Genomic DNA, 21,703 nt, shown 5'->3' on the forward strand with positions numbered 1-21,703 from the left:
TTTGTTTCGGTTTTATTAAATTTGTTTGGAATGTGATATTCTAGTGGAGGTTTGTTTGTTTATGTATTTACAGAAATATTTGTAAGTATACTACGATCTATATATATTTAGATTCTCTATATATATCTATATATATTCTATATAAAATCCGACTTGCGTGGATTCGATTCACATTAAAAATAATATGCACCAAGCTCAGGCACGTGACCCGCTACAAACTACTCACTCCCACTTTCCAAAAACCTGCAATTTTCTCTTTCAATAATACAAAAATAATTGTTCAAAACATACATTATATCATGCCAAAACACACTATATCATGTCCATATACACTATATCATGCAACACTATCATGCCAAAAAAACACAACAAAATACTATATCATTTCAAAATATATTATATCATGTCAAAACACATTATATCATGTCCACATACATTATATCATGCAACACTATCATGCCAAAAAAACAGCAAAACACTATCATGTCAAAACACACTATATCATTTCAAAATACACTATATCATGTCGATATACACTATATCATGCAAAACACACGCCAAAAAACTCAGCAAAACACTATCATGTCAAAGTACACTATATCATTTCAAAATACACTATAGTATTTCAAAATACACTAAATTATTTCAAAATTAAATAGAAATGAATGAAAAAGCTGAAAGATATAGTACGAACTTGAACAGAGAGAAAATAAAAAAGTTACGAGAGAGAAAATGAAGAACTTAATTTATGAGAGAGAAAATGCAGAAGTTATAAGAGAACGAAGTTGGAAGAAGCTATCAGAGGAAAGAGAAGTTATTAGAGGCGAGAGAAGTTATCAGAGGAGAGAAGTTATCAGAGGAGAGAGAAGAAAGAGTGGAAGACTGAATGCGGTAAAAACTGAGAGTTGTAGTCATAACAACTAATGTGAGATGGGTCGGGTGCAGGTTCATATTAGTTTTTTTTTTATTTTGTATATACTAAATTGATTCTTTTTGAAGCACAGGGCATCAGCCAGCCCGAGCATTGACAACGCCAACGACACTGCACAACAAGAACAACGACAGAGGAGAGAGAAAATGCAAGGTAACAGCAACTTATAACCCAAAATAAAGAGACATTTGAGGCTCCCATTGTGGAGTTCCCAAAAGCTTTGAAAGATATTAATCAATGGAGTTTTAGGTGAGCAAAGATTTAATCTTTGATGAGGGATTCTTGATTTTATAAGAGAGAAAACATAAGAATCATTATTTGCCAAAAAAAAAAAAGGAAAATGAGGGGAACACGGGGATGAAGACGAGTGGGAGAGGAAGCTTGGTAATTCTTCATAATGATGGTCAATGTCATTAATCTTCTTATATGATGAAGCATGAATTCTTGACAAATGAAGCCACAACAGAGAAATACAGATAATGAATAAGTTTTGTAAATTCATTTTATTTCAATAAAGTATATTATGATTATGTTCATCATCAGATGTAATTGTCTTTATGTTTTTAAACAAGTTCTACAATAATAGTTTTTTATTATTTCGATTTTATTATATATGATTGGCATATGATATTCTAAGAGAGGTTTGTTTCTTTATAAATATTTGTAAATATAGTACAATCTATATATATCTAAATTCTATTTATATATCTATCTATATTTTATATATATACTAATAAACCTTGATAATTTAACCTATGTGTCATTCATCCGTATGCTTTCGCCATTTAGCAAACTAAAAATCGTCCTAAGTATTACCAATGTCGCATGTCGAATTTTTTATCATATCATAATTGCCACCAAGATTTCTATTTAATTGACCCCCCTTCAATCAGACATGTGGATGCTTAATCATGAATAAGGTGATCAACAAATTAATCTAAATCATTCCCAATTTTAAAAATATGATTTAAGGAATAAAAATCAATTGCATTTGAATATGGATTATTTTCCTAAAGAAAAAAATCGATTGAACATTTTTTAAACCCTAATTCTATCACTATAGATACTCTAATCATACTTATATTGCATTGCTACATCAGACTAACAACAAGACAAATTCGGCAAACTCGAAGTTCTTTCTAATGCTTCGGGGTCTGAAGATCATGCCCAAATGGAAACACTTTCTCTGGAAGATATGACATAATAGACTTTATATCACTCCTAGGGGTGTTAATGAGCCATGGTGGCTCGCAAACTATTTGAGCTCGACTAGGTCAAAGCTCAATTTGAGTCTGAGATCGGATCGAGACCCTAACGAGCCGAGCCTGAGTTACGTTAAGTCCAGCTTCAAAGCTCCCAAACAAGCTCGATAAGATTTATATTACTAAAAATATTTCATTAATGTTAATAATAAATAATAAATATAGGGAAAAAAAGTGGTAGTCATAGGTTGTAAGGCCCGAGTACATTTTTGATAAATTAGAGAAACACTTAAAAAAAAGAAGGAAAACAAACCGTCAAAACAAAGACAATACTAGAAAATACGATGAGAGAGATTACTCACTAGTAGAATAAATGTTTATTGTTGCGGTGATATTGCTGCGGTTTTACTCATATGCAGCAACATATCACGTAAAAAGAAAATATAAAATAACCATATTGCTGCGGTTTCGGCCAAAAACCACGGCAATATGGTTTTGACGAAATTTTTTTTGAAAAAATTTCGACTATTTGAGCAAACATATTGCCGCGGTTCTCGAAAAAACGCAGCAATATATTAAAATGATATAAAAAGATATTATTTTAGAATATTGCTGCGGTTCTTATAAAAACCGCAGCAATAGGGCTATTTTAAGTATAAATAAAAGATGCAGCCTAACTAGGGTTTTGTTCCCCCTCTCTCCCTCATTAGCTCAGCCGTTTTCTTCACTCTCCTTTCTCTCCCCACTATCCTCTCTCCTCTCTCTCTCCCCTCACTAGGGTTTTCGCTCTCTCTCTCATTAACCGTCGGTCGTGGCTCCTCTCTCCTCTTCGGCTGTGATTTCACCCTCTCTCTCCTCTTCGGCGCTGCAATTTTTCCCTTTCTCTCTAGTCTTAGGCGTTGTGATTTCGCCCTCTCTCTCATTAATCGTCGCTCGTGGCTCGCCTTTTCTCATGACTCGCAATCTCTCGTCGCTCGCCGTCCTTCGTGGCTCGTGACTCGCCATTCTTCGTCGCTCGTGAATCTCACCACCACCATGGATGGTGGCGTCTCACTTACACTAGGGTTTTGTTCCCCCTCTCTCCCTCATTAGCTCAGTCGTTTTCTTCACTCTCCTTTCTCTCCCCACTATCCTTTCTCCTCTCTCTTCTCTCTCTCCTCACTAGGGTTTTCGCTCTCTCTCTCATTAACCATCGGTCGTGGCTCCTCTCTCCTCTTCGGCTGGGATTTTGCCCTCTCTCTCTCCTCTTCGGCTGTGATTTCGCCCTCTCTCTCCTCTTCGGCGCTACAATTTCGCCCTTTCTCTCTCCTCTTAGGCGTTGTGATTTCGCCCTCTCTCTCATTAACCGTCGCTTGTGGCTCGCCTTTTCTCATTACTCGCGATCTCTCATCGCTCGCCGTCCTTCATGGCTCGTGACTCGCCATTCTTCGTCGCTCGTGAATCTCACCACCACCATGGATGGTGACGTCTCACTTACACTGCATAAAGAAGTGGCATGTGCAGAAAAACTCTTGCCTTGTCTGTAAAGCGGAAGCATCTTCTCTCTAGGATCTCAAGTGGGTTGTGTTATGTGATTATGGATGGTGGCGTCTCGATTAGAATTTTTTCATCGCTGTTTTTGTTTTTATTGTTTTAAGTTTTTTAATTGTTTTAAGTTTTTTTTTGTTTCAGTGTAGTAATTCTCATTTTTTTTGGAATCTCATTTATCATTTAAGTTATTTTTATTCAGTTTTCTTATTGTTTTTTTTTTTTTGTTTGTCCAGTTTTCTTATTGTTTTTTTTTTTGTTAGTTTCATTTCATTTTATGGTGGAAGTTTTTTGATTTTTTGCTATTTTTCTGATTTATTTTTATGTTACGAATTTAATGGCAAAATGCAAAAAAAAAAAAAATTTTTTTGCTTAGACTTGTACCTATTGCTGCGGTTTTTTATATGCCTATTTTTTAATATTAAATATAGCATATTGCTGCCGTTTTCCCTAAAAGCCGCGGCAATATACTTTACGAATCTGATATAAAATACATATATTGCTGCGATTTTACCCAGAAATCGGAGCAATATGTTCAAATATTGTTGCGATTTAAAACCGCAACAATATATTAATTACCTATTATTGCCCCCTTAATTGTTGCGCGGCCAAAACCGCCGCAATAGGCCATTTAATGACCGCATCAATAAGCATTTATTCTACTAGTGACTTGAACTGAACAAACATAAACAACATTTAATATGAAGCATGTCATTGTCGGTAGATTTCAGTATCAAACATTGTGAGTCCTTAAAAGCACAATAACAAGTTGTACCTATTCCACATCGGTGATTTAACAAGAGTGTGTGTCAAATGCTTCTATGAAACAAGTAAGCTTGGAATTGAACGGTCCCAACAGCTTGCCTATCAGTTCTTTGGGCTATGCAAGTAACAATAGTTTGTATACTGGCCTTCAAATAAACAACTAAATCTTTGGGCCTTATGAGATATGACCTTGGAGTACTTACTTTCGTTGAACTTGACTTTAAGCTATTTGAGCCTAACAATCTCGAGTCGATCTGCATCACAGAGGTATATCTCCTACAAATCAATGTCCTATTCTATATATATATATATATATATATATATATATATATATAATATATATATATATATATATATATATATATATATATATATATTGTATTATCAATGTAGAAGACACTCAACATCTTTTCCGCGACTGCGCTCTCGTGGCATGCGCATAGCGCACCAACCAATTAGGAATTCTTTCTAATATTAACGTGCAAGTTCCGCTAAAAATTGGTTAATAGCTTGGCTCAATTACTTCTGCATGGATGACAGAAAAGATGGCACCCGACTACCAATATTTATAGGCACACTATGAAACATCTAGGCTCCGTTTGGTAGAGCGTAAAACACTTTCAACTGAAAATGAGTATACAAGGAAAACCTTTTACATAGGAAAACTCAATTTCATAAGCATTTTCCTTTGTTTGGTTGCATGGTAAATGGTCTTCCCCTATAAGCATTTTCCATTATTTGGTTCAATGGAAAATCAGTTTCAACTATTAATCTAGTTATTACCTCTTGAGTGTTAGTTATTGTTCTTTTATTACTATTGTTTTTAAAACTCTTATATAAATATATATCTATTGGCTTCCTTAAATTACTATGGGGAGATGATTATAACATTTTTGCAGAAAAATTATTATTGGCTTCCTTTAAAATTTTGAGCAAACTAATTTAACATTTTTGCTAGAAAAAAAGTCATTCTTATAACATTCCCAAAGTTTCTAACATGTCATAGCACAATACTATTGAGACTATTAGGCATAACAATAGTCCGCATCAAAACCTTCAAAATAGTAGATAGTTCACAACACAAAATTAGCCACTAAAAAAATTAGAGTAGAGTCTTGACATATTTTTGGAGCCAAAGCTTGCGAAGAGATTCACTTTTAGTCAAGAAAGCTTTAGCAAGCATCTCACCCTCAACCATGTGGTCAAAAGCAGCAACGCGGATAGCTCTTCAAAGTCATCCAGCTTCATGATTTCCTTGTAAAGTTTCCCCACATCAAGTTGGTTGTCCGAAATTTTTTTCAGAGCACTAACAACTTCACCTAGTTGAGTAGAGATGTGTTGCAAATCACCCCCTTCGTCTTCAAGTCGAGGCATCTTCCTATAAGATCTAGGCTCAGAAGAAGTTCCACTGTCTGACTTGGTAGACTCAATTTCGGTAGTACTAGGCTGCCCACTTGAAGTATTTTGAATGTCGCCGAATGTCTTTGAGAAATTACCTCGTGCCATGTCTTTACTCGCTACTATTGCTACCTCCTCAAACATATCAATTTTCTTGTTCAAATATTTGTCATGAGATGGATATTGCTATTAAATAATGAAGAAAATTAACAAATTTCAGATTGTTGTTTGGCAGGATCTTAAAGTAGTCATTTAAGCTCTAAAACTACAATTGTTATTTCCATTTCACTTACCATAAGAAGGTTATATTTGGAAGTATAAAATAATCCTAATCCTTAGTATATACTTAATGTCCCTATTCTATCAATGAACTCAACATTTCTCTGTAGTCCTCAAAATCAGAAAGTTCATTCATTTAGCAAATATTCAAACCTTGAATATACCAATCCACCATAAGTATCAGCCATCATGTAATTTGTGTCACATAAAGCATAAAGATGTCCTGTAAAATAACTAAGATAACCATTCCCCATAAACAACCATGTCAGTGTTTCACTACCACAGTCGTAAACTCCCAAATATAGCATTCCTTAATTTCAACAGAAGTTTGATTCCTATTGATTGAACATAAGACAAGATTGTAAGAGAGAGAGAAAACAAAAACATACCTGAACATAAGCAAGATATGTTTTAGGAGGGTTGTTGGTATACTCTTTCAAATGATAACGCACTCGCCTATATGGAGGCATAAATCCTTTACGATCACCATACCCTCCGTCGGCAAGATAATACTTCCCTACATTGATATCACCAATTTTCCAATCAATTTAAGTACACTACACCATAATTAGCAACAAAAGAAAAAGGTTAAAAAATTGCTTTCGGGAACCTTAAACCCCCTTTTAAGTGCATCACTTAAAACCCTTGAATCATGGGCAGAACCCTCCAAACCAGCAAGTACAAAAGTGAATTTCAGGTCATAATCAGCTACTGCTAGTACATTCTGTGTAGTCTTAACCTTTCTTCCCCGAAATCGATCTTGGATCTCAATAGGAACAGATGCACGTACATGGGTACCATCTATAGCTCCTATAAAATCTTCAAACTAAGGAAAAACCTTGAATTGTTATGAATTTCAGGTTGCACAAAAGTTTCTAGTGGTTCTATAACATATGGGTACAAGTGAAGGATTGCTTGGAGCACAATATGGAAGTAGTAATGTATAGTCCAAGTAGATCGAAAGAATCTTCCCCCGGCTGCCCGAAATCTTACATTACGATGAATTAAACACCGCATCATGATCATTTCTCAAAGAAGAACCCAAATCCTTTTAAAATACTACAACCCAACTAATAATATAATTTGAACTTATATTTATGTTAGGTTAATGATATGGATGCAAAGGCACTTGTTAACCATGAGCCTATTGACTTGACCATGGAAACTTTAGGGTTTCAAATCAAGAACAAGAACCAAGTCTTAGCTTGTGTGCTAACATGGGACCTAGAGGATGGCGTGGAAAGGAGTGAAGAGGAGTCCTAGTCCTATTAGGATTACTCCTAGCTTACTACATAGAATCCTAGTTCTGTTAGGATTGCTATGTTTATCTTTATGTTTTTATGTTTTATGTTTTAAAGCTCTTAAAGAGATAAACATGTGACTTGTACATGTTATCTTTAGGAGTCTAATTAGGAGTCTAAAGTAAAGTAGGAGTAGGATAAGTTTATGTTTTCCTAGTTAGAGTAGAATAAGTTGTACCCTATATAAAGGGACCGATTTCTTTCAATAAAACTTAGAGTGATTTTAGTTATTTTCTTTCTTCTTGATTGTGTGCTTATTTGCTTACAATTGAAACCATTAATTATTCTTCAGGAGTGTTGAATACTTAGTGTTAAACATCTTAATTCCAGGAGTGGTTTAAGAGTGTTTAAGAGTTTTTATTCAAGGTTCAGGAGTGTTCTTGAATAAATCCATATCCCTTGTTCGAGTGTTTACATGTTAAGTTCGAAGTTCTTGGAGTTCATACCTTCAAGATTCATATTCATCTTTGATTATTAGACTTCTTGGTTTAGTAATCATATCAAGTGGTATCAAGAGCATAGGTAACATCCATTGAAGGGGGTCCGAAATTTTTTGCTAGTAGGGGGAGTATTAGATCTTCAAGAAAGTCTTAAAGATCCAATCTTTTTTTCAAGATTCTTGATTTTTCATAAAGTTTCATCAAAGTACTACAATATTATTATTGATTGGTGAAAGAAAAACATCCAAGATCCATAAAAACATCCAAGATTGCATCAAGATCCAATCTTTAGGATCAAGAAAGGTGTAGGAGGTACTTGGAGACAACGAAAACATGATGTCCGAGATGGACAAGTTGTCGATGGCTATGAGTGAATTATCAAGGGCTCAAGCTGAGTTAGCCTAAACACAAACTGAGGCAAGCAACCATTCCAAGAGGATAGATGCACGCCTAGATGCTATGGCCGACATACTCAACAAGAGACTCAATCCAAATAGTGCGTCCTATGTAGGTATACATTCGGAGGATGAAGGGGATGAAGGTGACTCAAGACCACCCAAGAACACCTATCCAGATGATAAAGGATTGAAGCTTGAGGATTACACTGGTGAAGGCAAGCCTGAGGACTTGTTGGAGTGGATTCGACAACTAGAGAAAGTAAGTGAGTATAGGGGCTTTGATGATCGAAAAAAGTTCAAAGTTGCTGCCATAAGACTCATGAAATATGCTGGGATTTGGCTTGAAGGATTGCAGCACAAAGAGCCAAGAAAAACAAACCAAGCTATGTAGTTGGGAGAAGTTGAAGGGGAAGCTTAAAGATAAGTTTTTGCCGGATGATTATGAACAAAGGCAATTCATAAGGCTTACATCAATAAGCCAAGGTAGCCTAAGTGTACATGAATACACTATGGAGTTTGAGAAGCTAGGCCTCATCTGTGATATAGAGGAGAAAGAGAAGCACAAAACAGCAAGGTACATTAAAGGGTTGAATAGAAACATAGCTAAGAGAGTTGAATTCTTCTTACCATACTTTCGGGGATGTGACTAAGCTAGCTATGAAGTTTGAAGAGCATGACAAGGAAGAGAAACCTAAGGGAACATACACACCTAGGTATGACCCTAATTTAAAAGGAAAAGCTACTACTTCCTACACAAGTGGTCCGAAAACCCTAAACCTAGCTTTACACCTAAGGAAGACACTACTATGGAAAAACTAAGTGGCCGTACCTAAGGAGAAGTTTGAGGAATTGAGAAAATGCTTCAAGTGTCAAGGAAGAGGACACATAGCAAGCAATTGTCCTACCAAGAAAGCCCTTACCATGAGGCAATACTTAGCCTTGCAAGAAGAAGAAGGAGGTATGAATTCATCCCTGAAGAGAGCAAAGCATGGGGAGAATGATGAAGAAGAGGATGCTTTTGCAGAAGATGATTCAAGGCTTATTGGAGTGTTAGGCGCACCTTACATGTGGATCACACACCTAACATGGCACAAAGGAGATCTTTTCCATACTAGATGCAAGGTAGGTGAGTATACTTGTAATGTAATAATAGATAGTGGTTCTTGCACTAATGTTATTGCAGTTGAAGTGGTGTCTAAACTCAATCTCATCACAAGGGCACACCCTAAACCCTACAAGTTGAGTTGGTTAGATGATAGCACTGGCATGAGAGTGAAGAAACAAGCACTTATTTCATTCTCTATTGGAAGCTACAAAGATGAGCTATGGTGTGATATCTTACCTATGAGTGCATGCCATCTTCTACTTGGAAGACCATGGCAATTTGATAGGAAGGTTATTCATGAGGGGGACACCAATGTCTATTCTGTATTGGTTGGTTCAAAAAGGGTTAGATTACATCCTCTAAACCCTACTCAAGTGGCGCCTAAACAACAACCTAAGACACCAAGTTACTTTCTAAATGCAAAAGAGTTCGAGCATGAAGTAGAGAAAGGAGGTTGTGCTTATGCTTTGGTTGTGAAGCAAGTGAATACAAGTATCAAGGTACATAACAATGATCAACTAGAAACTTTGATGCATGAATTCAAAGATGTTTTTCCAGAGGAGTTACCACAAGGCCTTCCACCTTTAAGAGGATATGAACATGCTACTGATCTTGTTCCTGGCGCACCATTACCTAACAAACCCGCTTATAGATGTGATCCAGTGGCTTCTAAGGAGTTGCAACGCCAAATTGAAGAGCTAATTGAAAGAGGTTATGTAAGGGAAAGTATGAGTCCATGTGCAGCGCCAGCTTTATTAGTTCCTAAGAAAGATGGAACATGGAGGATGTGCATAGATAGTAGAGCAGTAAACAACATAACAGTGAAATATAGGTTTCCTATGCCTAGATTGGAGGATATGTTGGATGAATTACATGGTGCTTCAATCTTTTCTAAGATTGATCTTCGAAGTGGTTATCATCAAATGAGGATTAGGGAAGGAGATGAGTGGAAAACAACCTTCAAGACTAAGCAAGGGTTGTATGAGTGGATGGTCATGCCCTTTGGCTTATGCAATGCGCCTAGTTCCTTTATGAGGCTAATGAATGAGGTACTTCGTCCTTTCCTTAATAAATTTGTGGTTGTTTATTTGGATGATATACTAATCTATAGCAAGAGTTTGGAGAACATTTGGCTCACTTGCGCCAACTATTCATAAAATAAGGGAACAAAAACTTTATGGAAACTAGAGAAGTGTGAGTTCTTGTAAACAAGGTGGCTTTTTAGGGTACATTGTGTCACAAGAAGGAGTACATGTTGATCCTGATAAAGTGAAAGCAATTTCAACTTGGATAGCACCTAAGAATGTATCTGAATGTCGAAGCTTTCATGGTTTGGCATCCTTTTATAGAAGGTTCATTAGAAACTTTTCTTCTATCATGGTACCTATCACAGAATTGATGAAGAAAGGAGAGTTTACTTGGACTTCCTTAGCACAACAAGCATTTGAAGATATAAAAGGTAAACTATGTTGTGCACTTGTTTTAGCTTTACCTAATTTCCATAAACTATTTGAGGTGGAATGTGATGCAAGTGGAGTAGGGATTGGAGTTGTTCTATTGCAAGAGAAGAGGCCAATTTCATACTTTAGTGAGAAATTGAGTGGAGCTAAACTCAATTATTCTAACTATGATAGAGAATTTTATGCCATTGTTCGGCATTAGATCATTGGTCACATTATCTTAGACCAAAACCTTTCATACTTCATTCTGATCATGAAGCATTAAAGTACATTCATGGACAAAAAAACTCAATCATAGACATGCTAAGTGGGTGGAGTTTCTCAATCATTCACATTTTCTTCAAAGTATAAAGAAGGTAAGACAAACATAGTAGCAGATGCATTGTCTAGGCGTTCCTATTTGTTAACTATTGTGGACGCACAAGTCTTAGGGTTCGAGCATTTAAAGGAGTTATACACTGAAGATGTGGATTTCAAGGACAAAATGGTTCGACAAGATGGTTCTTATGTGTTACATGAAGGTTTTCTTTTCAAAGGAAACAAGTTATGTGTGCCTAAGTGTGGTGTGAGAAGACTTCTAGTAAGGGAGGTTCATAGTGGAGGAGTTGCTGGACATTTTGGAGTGAAAAAGACTCTTGATACATTACAAGAAAACTTCTATTGGCCACACATGGTAAAAGATGTTCACGTTATCAATGCTACTTGCCAAAAGTCTAAGAGTACTTTCCATAAAGGACTCTATACACCTTTGCCAGTTCCTCATCAACCATGGGATAGTGTGAGCATGGATTTTATAGTAGGGTTGCCTCTAACTCAAAGAGGGAAAGATGCTATTATGGTGGTAGTGGATCGTTTCTCTAAGATGGCTCACTATGCATAAAACTGATGATGCATCACATGTAGCTGATTTATACTTTAGAGAGATCATTAAACTACATGGAATACCAAGGAGCATTGTATCTGATAGGGATTCTAAATTCCTAAGTCATTTTTGGAGGTGTTTGTGGCGCATGCTAGGTACTAAGTTACTCTTTAGTACAAGTCATCATCCTCAAACAGATGGCCAAACTGAGGTCACAAATCGCACCTTGGGAACTTTGCTAAGGGGATTGGTGAGTAAGACTCAAAAGGATTGGGATATCAAGCTTGCTCATGCAGAATTTGCTTATAATAGAGCACATTCTTCTACTACATCTCATTCACCATTTGAGGTAGTGTATGGTATTAATCCTTTATTCCTATTGATTTTGTTGCAATCCTAAACATGAGATACACATGGATGCAAAGAAAAGGTTAGAAGCATTCAACAAAACTTGTGAACAAGTGAGGGCAAGGATTGAAAAGATGAACATCCAATACAAGACAAGGGCTAACAAGGGGCACAAACAACCTAGGTTCAAAGTTGGTGATCTTGTATGGATACATTTGAGGAAAGAGAGGTTTCCTAGCAAAAGGAAGAACAAGCTTATGCCTCGAGCTGATGGACCATTTGAGGTTGTTGGAGTCATTGGAGATAGTGCTTACAAAATTGATTTACCAGATGAGTATGGGAATGTAAGTGCTACTTTCAATGTGGGTGATCTATCTCCTTACTATGATGATGAGAATTTGAGGGCAAATTCTATTGTGGAGGGGGAGAATGATATGGATGCAAAGGCACTTGTTAACCATGAGCCTATTGACTTGACCATGGAAACTTTAGGGTTTCAAATCAAGAACAAGAACCAAGTCTTAGCTTTAGCACATGGGACTTAGAGGATGGTGTGGAAAGGAGTGAAGAGGAGTCCTAGTCCTATTAGGATTACTCCTAGCTTACTACATAGAATCCTAGTTCTGTTAGGATTGCTATGTTTATCTTTATGTTTTATGTTTTATGTTTTAAAGTTCTTAAAGAGATAAACATGTGACTTGTACATGTTATCTTTAGGAGTCTAATTAGGAGTCTAAAGTAAAGTAGGAGTAGGATAAGTTTATGTTTTCCTAGTTAGAGTAGAATAAGTTGTACCCTATATAAAGGGACCGATTTTCTTTCAATAAAACTTAGAGTGATTTTAGTTATTTTCTTTCTTCTTGATTGTGTGCTTATTGCTTAAAATTGAAACCATTAATTATTCTTCAGGAGTGTTGAATACTTAGTGTTAAACATCTTAATTCCAGGAGTGGTTTAAGAGTGTTTAAGAGTTTTTATTCAAGGTTCAGGAGTGTTCTTGAATAAATCCATATCCCTTGTTCGAGTATTTACTTGTTAAGTTCGAAGTTCTTGGAGTTCATACCTTCAAGATTCATATTCTCTTTGATTATTAGACTTCTTGGTTTAGAAATCATATCAGTTAATGATTCAAACTTTATATTGTTATCTTTAATGATCCCCAAAATCCTTGATCTTTTTATCATGATAGATCATAGGTCAGTATGCAATATGTCATTTGCAACTGTCCTCTTTCCCTTTCCTCAAATATACTCCATATAACTTCAACAAGTTGATGGAATGGAAACAAGTATGTAGTATAATATAACTGTTTTACAAATTTTATGTCCATCTAATAATCAATTTACACAGCTGGTTCAACAGGCTTCCGACGATATCCTACCAAGTTTATCACATAACTCAGAGTAACACCCAAGTAAATTTATGCTTGTTCAATTTCCATTTCCAAAACCACCATTAGAGAAGTATTCATAGACATAATTTTATCAAGAGATTATAAAGTGTTGATTTTCAATTTAAAATATATGTATAGCTCTCAAATAACTAATTTTTATTGAGACAATAAATCAAACACCTTGTGTGCATGACATCAAATATTATTATTCAAACTAAAAAAACAAAAAAAAAAAAAACTCTAAAATAACAAAACATAAGCTTCTAATTCACAAAAATATGCACAAAATGAATCTGTAAATTCGAATGAAAAAAAAAACAAGTTGCTAATCAAGCAAATATAGAGTTAGACAATAATCGAATATCAAATGAAACCCTAAATTTAAGACAATAAAATCGATCGAAATTGCAGCAAAACAACCCTAAAATCATTCGAAATTCCAGCAAAAAAAATTTAAAATCATTCGAATTTGCACAATAACAAATTAACAATGAAAATAATATAGATTAGAATAACGAGGTTTACCGGATTTCCGTGAGATTGCGAAGATCAGTTGAGAGAAGATTGACTAGAGTGAAGATGAGTTTTGTTGTAGCGTGAAACATAGGTTTGAGAGAGAGAAAGGAAAACGTGGTTTCCTTTCAGATTTTAGGGAAAATGTTTTCAATTGGGTTGAAAACAACTTTTCAGCCCAAGTTTTCCATTTTATTGTCGGCCCATACCAAACAATGTAAAATAGGAAAATTGTTTTCCTGGAAAACATTTTCAGGCCTACCAAACAAGGCCCTAGTCCACAAAGTCAAGGAAAAGTATTCGGTTTTTTTATGCAACTTGAAATTGCCAGGAAATGAGAACCATGCAAAGCAACCACATTATGAAGAGCATACATAGGCAGTCAGGCAGATCATATCTTGCATCAGATGTAAGATGTTACATATGGCTAGCGAATTTTGCATTATTATTGAATTATTATCAATAATCTTATTTTTTTAATTTAGAATGCTCATTGTTGTACTATAAAATATTCTTCTTTTTTCAATAATGGGATTAATATATAAAGATTTATGAGAGATGTAAAAAAATATACATTATATGTACAAATCATTGTGCTAATCATGTTTTTTTGTGTTTCGCATGATTTTTTTTTTTGCTATTGTCATGATATACAAAAGGAAGAGGAGATAATCAATACAAAAGTTGTCGATAATGTTGTATAAGCTTGATTGATTACTTTCCGCGATAGAAATTTCTATCTATATTCTATATTATCATTCTATTATATAAAGCTAGATAAATTTGCTTATGTATTATGTAGGGAAGTTAAGCCCATGACATCCTATGTTTCAATTAACCAGGCATAATAAAATCCCATGAAATCCTATGTGTCAATTAACCATGCATAACAAAACCCATGAAATCCTATGTGTCAATTAACCATGGAAGCTAAGCCCATAAAATCCCATGATAGGAGACCCTATTGCAACGTGCTATGAGTTTAGCTCTTTATTCTTTGTTAACACTGTTTAATTTAAGATTTATAAATAAACGGTGTTTGTATATGCTTGCATACTTAAGCTCATAAATAGGAACCACTGAGTTTTTGGTGTTTATATAATAGAATGATTAACATTTTTTGCTACCCATTCAAAATTAAAATCATGAATATACATGCCTAGACAATTTTCTCTCTCTCTCTCTCTCTCTCTCTCTCTCTCTCTCTCTCTCTCTCTCTCTCTCTCTCTCTCTCTCTCACACACACACACACACACACACACACATTGAATTATAGTCATTGTTTTATGTCCAGAAATTATGTGTGTTAAGGTTCGCTGATTAGGTATCACTCCAGATATCGTTGTCCTGAGTAAATTGTCTGTACACCGGAATCCTGCAAAAAGCAAGGTTAGATTGCACCGGGGGTTGTTCCAGAATCGCCTCTCTAACGCTCAAGTTAGTTGATTATCAAGGTAGAGAGAGAAATTATAAAGAGAGACACTCTAGTTTGTTAGGTAAGAATTCAATACCTACTCATTTACGAGACAACTGGTATTTATAGTGCTTTGAAACATCCAACTAGAAACCACTCATGTGGATGGGCTTCCTGAGACCAGGTGACTAGATCACTTTTTTGGGCTTCCCACCTTATGATTGGGCCCCCCTTGATGATAGGACCCACCATTGATGCTTGAGCAAGACATTGGGTAGAGGATCCTCCTTACCTTAATTGGGCTATGGCGAAATTGAGCCCAAACAATTAACCCCACCCACGCCAAGGGTGGGGGATCATGGAGGTCAGGTTAAATGTCGCCCACCCGTGGCGGAACACCAATCAACTTAAATCCTTTAAACTCAAAAGATGAAGGGCTAGGTGACCTAAGGGTGGCCGACCCAGTCCTTCCCTGGGCCTCAAGAGGTGTCGACCAAGTCGCTTAGGCGGGTTCAGGAGGTGCTGACCGAGTTGCTCAGGAGTGCCGACCCGGTCGTTAGAGATAAGGAGTGTCGACCCGGTCACTGGAGGTAAGGAGTGCTGACTCAGTCACGGAGGTCAGGAGTGCCGACCGGGTCACTCTTATCGTTGGAAGAAGGGGTGACCGACCGACTGACTTGAGGGACCGACTCAGTCTTACGAGGTAATGGGTATAGGTGCCGACCGGGTCACTCTTCTCGTTGGGAGGAGAAGTGAACGACCTGGGTGGCATGCGAGGCTGACCCGGGTGGCATGCGAGGCTGACCCGGTCCTCCGAGGTGAGAGGCAGAGGTGACGACCGGGTCATTCTACTTGTTAGGAGGAGAGGTGACCGACCCGGGTGACATTAGGGACCGACCCGGTCCTCCAAGGTGATGGGTGGAGGTACTGACCTGGTCACCCTTCTCGTTGCCGGAGCAGGACGCCACTCGGATGAGGGGCTCATGAGCCTCAAGCTGCCCGAGTGGGTGCCTTGGGTAATTAGTTATTTCTTGACTAAGAAAGCGGCTCGGCAATGGAGAGCAAGGTCTCCCGTGACCGAGTGGGTAGGACACCACTCGGATGAGGGGCTAATGATCCCCAAGATGTCCGAGTGGGTGCCTTAGTTACTTAGCCATTTCCTGACTAAGAAAGCGGCTCGGCAAAGGAGAGGAAGGTCTCCCTTGGCCGAGTGGGTAGGACGCCACTCGGATGAGGGGATAATGAGCCCTAAGCTGTTCGAGTGGGTGTCTCAGTTACTTAGCCATTTTTTGACTAAGAAAGTGGCTCGACAATGGATATGAGGATCTCCCTGGGCCGAGTGGGTAAGACGCCACTCGGATGAGGGGCTAATGATCCCCAAGCTGTCCGAGTGGGTACCTTAGTTACTTAGCCATTTCCTGACCAAGAAAGTGGATCGGCAAAGGAGAGGAAGGTCTCCCTTGGCCGAGTGGGTAGGACGCCACTCAGATGAGAGGCTAATGAACCTCAAGCTGTCCGAGTGGGTGCCTCAGTTACTTAGCCATTTTCTGACTAAGAAAGCGGCTCGCCAAATGAGAGGAAGGTATCCCTTGGCCGAGTGGATAGAATGCCCCTCGGATGAGGGGCTAATGATCCCCAAGCTGTCCGAGTGGGTGCCTTTGATGCCAGTCTTGAGTTGATGAGCTGGGTAGGCTTTTGTACTTCCATAGGTGTCACTTGGCAGATGTGAATTCTATGATATGGGGCCCCTTTGGGACGTTTCAACTTCTGGGACGTTTCGACTTCTTTGAACCTTGGCCTTTGGGCCAACAAGCCTATTTGGGCCGCTTAGGGAAGGCCCATTAAGGGACGTGCCCAGGTCCATTAAAGGATGCATCCAAGTCCATTATCGAACACGGGGGAGGTTTGTTTTTGCACATTTCCTGAGGCCACCTATAAATATGAGGGGAGGAGAGGATTTTGAGATCATTTCCTTCAGAGCTTCTCTCTCTAAAATCTCTAAAATCTTCTCTTTCTCTCTCTACTCTCAAGCCTCCTTCTCTCTCTAGTTCTGATTCCAATCTTCGTCCGACCAGGTATGCCCTTCTTTTGATTTTTGTTTAATTTCTTTTCTTTCCTTTTAATAAGTTCGGCCGACCCCCTCTGTTTATAATTAATGGGGTGCTCGTCCAAGTCAATGACTCCCCCAGCTTCGCCTCCTTACAATTTGTTCGAGGAGGTAAAGGGGATGGGAATGGTGCTGGTGTCAACTTTAATAAGTTGCCCAGATCCCTCGGTCGTGCCCGATGCGGTCTCTCTCCCGAGTTCTCCTTTGCAGGTAGAAGAGGAGGCCGAGGGCATCATTCCCTTTCCTTAGGAGGTGTCCCTAACCTATCCATCTTCGAGGAGTACTTAGACCGATATCTGTCTGATGGTGTAGTTAGGATAATTATGCTGGGAGATGAAGGTGAAGCGTCCACATCTGACTGATTAGAGTACCCTAACTTGGATCCGAAGGGGGGTTCGGGCTCCAAATTTCCCCTCCCTTCCTTAATAAAAGCACTTCTAGAGGACCCTCGAGGCCAAGCTGCGAGGTTTCAAATAAAGGATCCCTATCTCTTGGTCCGACCCGAGGCGTTCCACATAATTTTATCTCCTCCTCCGGGTTGTGCGACTTTTTACTATAAGGCATGGAGATGGGTCTCAGATTCCCCCTCACTCAGTTCGAGAAGGACTTGATGAGCATCTAAAATTTCTCGCTGGGATAGATATATCCTAACTCCTGGGGAGGTATTTTGGTCGTCCATGTTATTTGTGAAATCATCGGGGTCAAGCCGACCGTGACGTTGTGGCGTTATATGTATAAACTAGTGGAAATGATCACTTGTAGAATAAATGCTATTTGATGCGGTTAAAAAGTGTCATATTGCTGCGGTTTTGGGCGCGCAGCAATTGAGAGGGCAGCAATAGGTACTAATAATATTGCTGCGGTTTTAAACCGCAACAATATCTACAAATATTGCTGCGGTTTTTAGGCCAAACCGCAGCAATATTTTTATGTATTACATATTTAACAGAGAGTATTGCTGCGGTTTTGGGCCAAAATCGCAGCAATATGTCAAACTATTGCTGCGGTTTTGGGCCCAAAACCGCAGCAATATGTCCTGGTAACCAAAAAAAAAATTTATTTTTTTTTCATTTTGGAATCACATTTGAAAAATAAAAATCCGGCAACAAATAAATCTAGTATCCACAAAATTTGCATATGAATTGAAAATGAAATGACGTATGAATATTATTAATATATAACGATAAAAAAACTAGTTACATAAATAATACAATAAACTAAAAAGTAAAATGAAAAAAAAAACACTTACAACTAAAACTGAAAAATTGACAAACTGTACATGATAACAGTAGAAATTCGAAAACAACGAACACAACCAACAAATTGGAGGAACACAACCAACGGCGACCCAAAACGAGTACTTGAATCTGGCGAACTGGTGAGCAACGAACGAAAACCGAACCCTATGAATCTGGCGACGGCGACCTTATGAATCTGGCGAGCAAATAGCAATGAACGGTCGACCTTGCGAATCTTATGAAATCAAATAGCAAATAGCAATCTGGCGACCTTATGAACGAAAACCGAACGAAAACAACGAACGGTCGACCTCGTTGAAAGACCTTGCGAGTTTGGCGAGGGACTTGCGAATTCGTCGAAATCAACATCGACCTTGTCGAAATCATCATCGACCTCGTCGAAAGACCTTGCGATTTTGGCGAGGGACTTTTCGAAATCAACGTCGACCTTGCGAGTTTTGCGATTTCGAAAGACGACGTTGAGTTCGAAGGACGTCCGGCGTGACTGAGAGGGATAGAGGAGAGAGAGAAGATGAGGGGGAGAAGAGAGAGAAGATGAGATCGAGGAGGCGTGACTGAGAGGGTTAGAGGAGAGAGGGAAGATGAGGAGAGAAGTGAGAGAAGATGAGAGGAGGCGTGAAAAAGATGGGAGGAAGAGAGGAGGAGAGAGAGGGGGAAAACCCTACTTGGGCCGTTTTATTATAATTTTAAAAAGATATTGCTGCGATTTTCTTTAGGAACCGCTGCAATAGTTTAAAATAATATTTTTTAATATTATTTTAATATATTACTGCGGTTCTTTCTAGAAACCGCATCAATATATTTGGTCAAATAGTCAAAAAGTTTCAAAAAAATTCCGTTGAAAATATATTGTTGCGGTTTTCGGCCGAAACCGCAGCAATATGGTTATTTTTTGTTTTTTCTTTTCTTTTTACGTGATATATTGCTGCGTATGGGTAAAACCGCAGCAATACCACCGCAGCAAATAGCATTTATTCTACTAGTGGATGGCCGACGAGCATGGACCGGGTTGGTGGTGTTTCCAGGCCAGCTATCGATCGGTGCTCGACCTCCCCTCTTCCCATAAAGGATTTCGACGAGGCTTCACCTTTGTTTTCTTCGGCGGAGAGTGGGGTGTGCCAACCGTGCCTCCATCGGTTGAATCGAACCATGAGCTAAACTTCAAGGTGCTCGAGTTAAGTGACGATGAGGATGTGGCTGCTTGTTATATGCAGCTTGAAGCCAAGATAGTCAACGACGGAGAAATCTTTGTGGCTGGCAATTGGCTACCTAGATGTCGCCTCTTCAAAAACGAAAACTTTTTGGCAGCAATGGATTGAGTCCGGCTTTCCCCAAGGGTAATTTGGCCGAGGGGTTCTGGTTTGCCTATTTTGGACTTTATTTCATTTTATAATTTTTCTAACTCTTATTCCTCTTGCAGAGCCTTCCCTCGACTTCATCAAAGAAACCAACCCATAAATGGCTGAGCGATCGACTTCCGCGGCTTTGAAAGCGGCTCAGATTAGGGCCGAGCTGAACGTGAAGACAATGAAGAAGCCCGCCGCACATAATGTAATTTTGTCCGACTGAGTATTCATCGTCCGCTGATTTCTCTTTGATTAATGACTAACACTCCCTGAACATAGGATCCGGCCAACCTGAAGCCCAAGAAGCACAAAGAGCGCGCCGATAGCAAGGTGGCGAAAACAGAGAAAGCCTTGGCTAAGGCTCGGGCTGAGAGGGAGTCGGCCAAGAAGGCGAAGACCGATGTTTCGGTCGAAGTGAGCATCCCCAGGGTAGGTTCCGGGGCAGGAGAGACTGACATCTCTCTTCATTCATCTGATTTCGTCCCTCGGGGTGACCAGGGCTATGCTCCCCGGTCTCCCACTCCATATCGAGAGGCAGCCGAGCAAGGTACTGTCGAGACACGCGTTCCTTTTATGGCGTTGTCCAAGTTGGACAAGAACAACAGGGTGAACGAGGCGATGAAGATAGTGCGCACCGAAGCTGACCGAGCGCAAATAAATAACGTCTGCGGCCAGAACGAGACAAATGAGCTTTATCGCTCATGGCTTGATGTGACTTCCTTGTCCGAACGCCTTCTTACCTTTAATTTCTTGCTTTTCTGCTTAACTCTTCTTTGTTTTCACAGTTCTCCATCAGCATGTCCAACGTTGCGGAGAATCGCATAGCTCTGTACGAGGAGGTCAACGAGCTGAAGGCGAAAGAGGATAAGCATTTTGTCGACCTGAGGAAGGTCAAGGAGGAGAAGCGACTCGTCGAGGGAAAATTGGACGATGCCAACCAAGCCATCAAGGCTGGCGAGGAGGCTTAGAAGAAAGAGAGTGAGGGCTGGGACAAGAAGAAGGCCGAAGTGACTATGACCAAGACCGGGGTTGAGCTGGCCAAGGCTGATGTTGAAGCCAAAGTCACTCGGATACAAGCTAATCTGGATCGGATTACGTTCAAGTTGAATACAACCGAGGCGAAGCTGAAACAGGCCAAGGAGCAGGCTACTTGGTCCAAGGACCAATGGTTTACTCACTGGCAAGTGTCCGAAGCCTGTGACGAGTACAATGCCGAGATTGGGCAGGTGTCTCACTGGTTGGGCGAGGACAAGGCACTCGAACGACTAAAAGTTATTTTGGACGAGACTTGTCCTTTGTTGGAGTGGAACACTGTCTGGTCTCGGTACCACTAGATCTACGAGGTTGAGGCTGATGAGATCTTTGCTCAGATGGCAAAGGAGGAGGCCGAGGAGGAAACCAAGGCTGAGGCGGCCGAGGGCGAAAGTGATGAGACCTCCAAGTTGTCGGCGTGTCCAAGGCTGATCTTGTAAATGTCCCCCCTAGCTCTTAGATTGTTTTATTTTCTTTTTCTTGTTTTTGCCATATACTACTGCCGATGAGTCGGCTACTTTTGTAATTCTAAACTTTTCGATCAATGAATACAACTTTTTGTCATTTGTAATGTTGTCGATTTCTCTTTTTAACTTTCTCGACTAACTCCTTGTAATCCGACT

The 21,703-nt window shown here is 39.0% G+C and overlaps 1 protein-coding gene across 1 annotated transcript; it reads right to left on the reverse strand.

Annotated features, from left to right (window-relative positions):
• Positions 1-5,399: 5,399 nt before the first annotated feature.
• On the reverse strand, positions 5,400-7,431 carry LOC125496380 (uncharacterized). Its single transcript, XM_048641844.2, has 2 exons — positions 6,492-7,431; positions 5,400-6,009 (listed from the first exon to the last, which is right to left on the reverse strand). The coding sequence occupies exons 1-2, from the start codon at positions 6,570-6,572 to the stop codon at positions 5,587-5,589; spliced, it is 504 nt and encodes a 167-aa protein (XP_048497801.1). The 5' UTR covers positions 6,573-7,431; the 3' UTR covers positions 5,400-5,586.
• Between the last annotated feature and the right edge of the window lie 14,272 nt (positions 7,432-21,703).

The sequence above is a fragment of the Beta vulgaris genome, chromosome 4, assembly GCF_026745355.1.
Source record: "Beta vulgaris subsp. vulgaris cultivar EL10 chromosome 4, EL10.2, whole genome shotgun sequence".
NCBI lineage: Eukaryota > Viridiplantae > Streptophyta > Magnoliopsida > Caryophyllales > Amaranthaceae > Beta > Beta vulgaris.

Coding starts and splice junctions, on each gene's coding strand:
- LOC125496380 (XM_048641844.2), bottom strand. CDS start 6,572: ATGCCTCCATATAGGCGAGTGCGTTATCATTTGAAAGAGTATACCAAC. Junction 6,010..6,491: donor CATATCTTGCTTATGTTCAG/GTATGTTTTTGT, acceptor ATTATTTAATAG/CAATATCCATCTCATGACAA.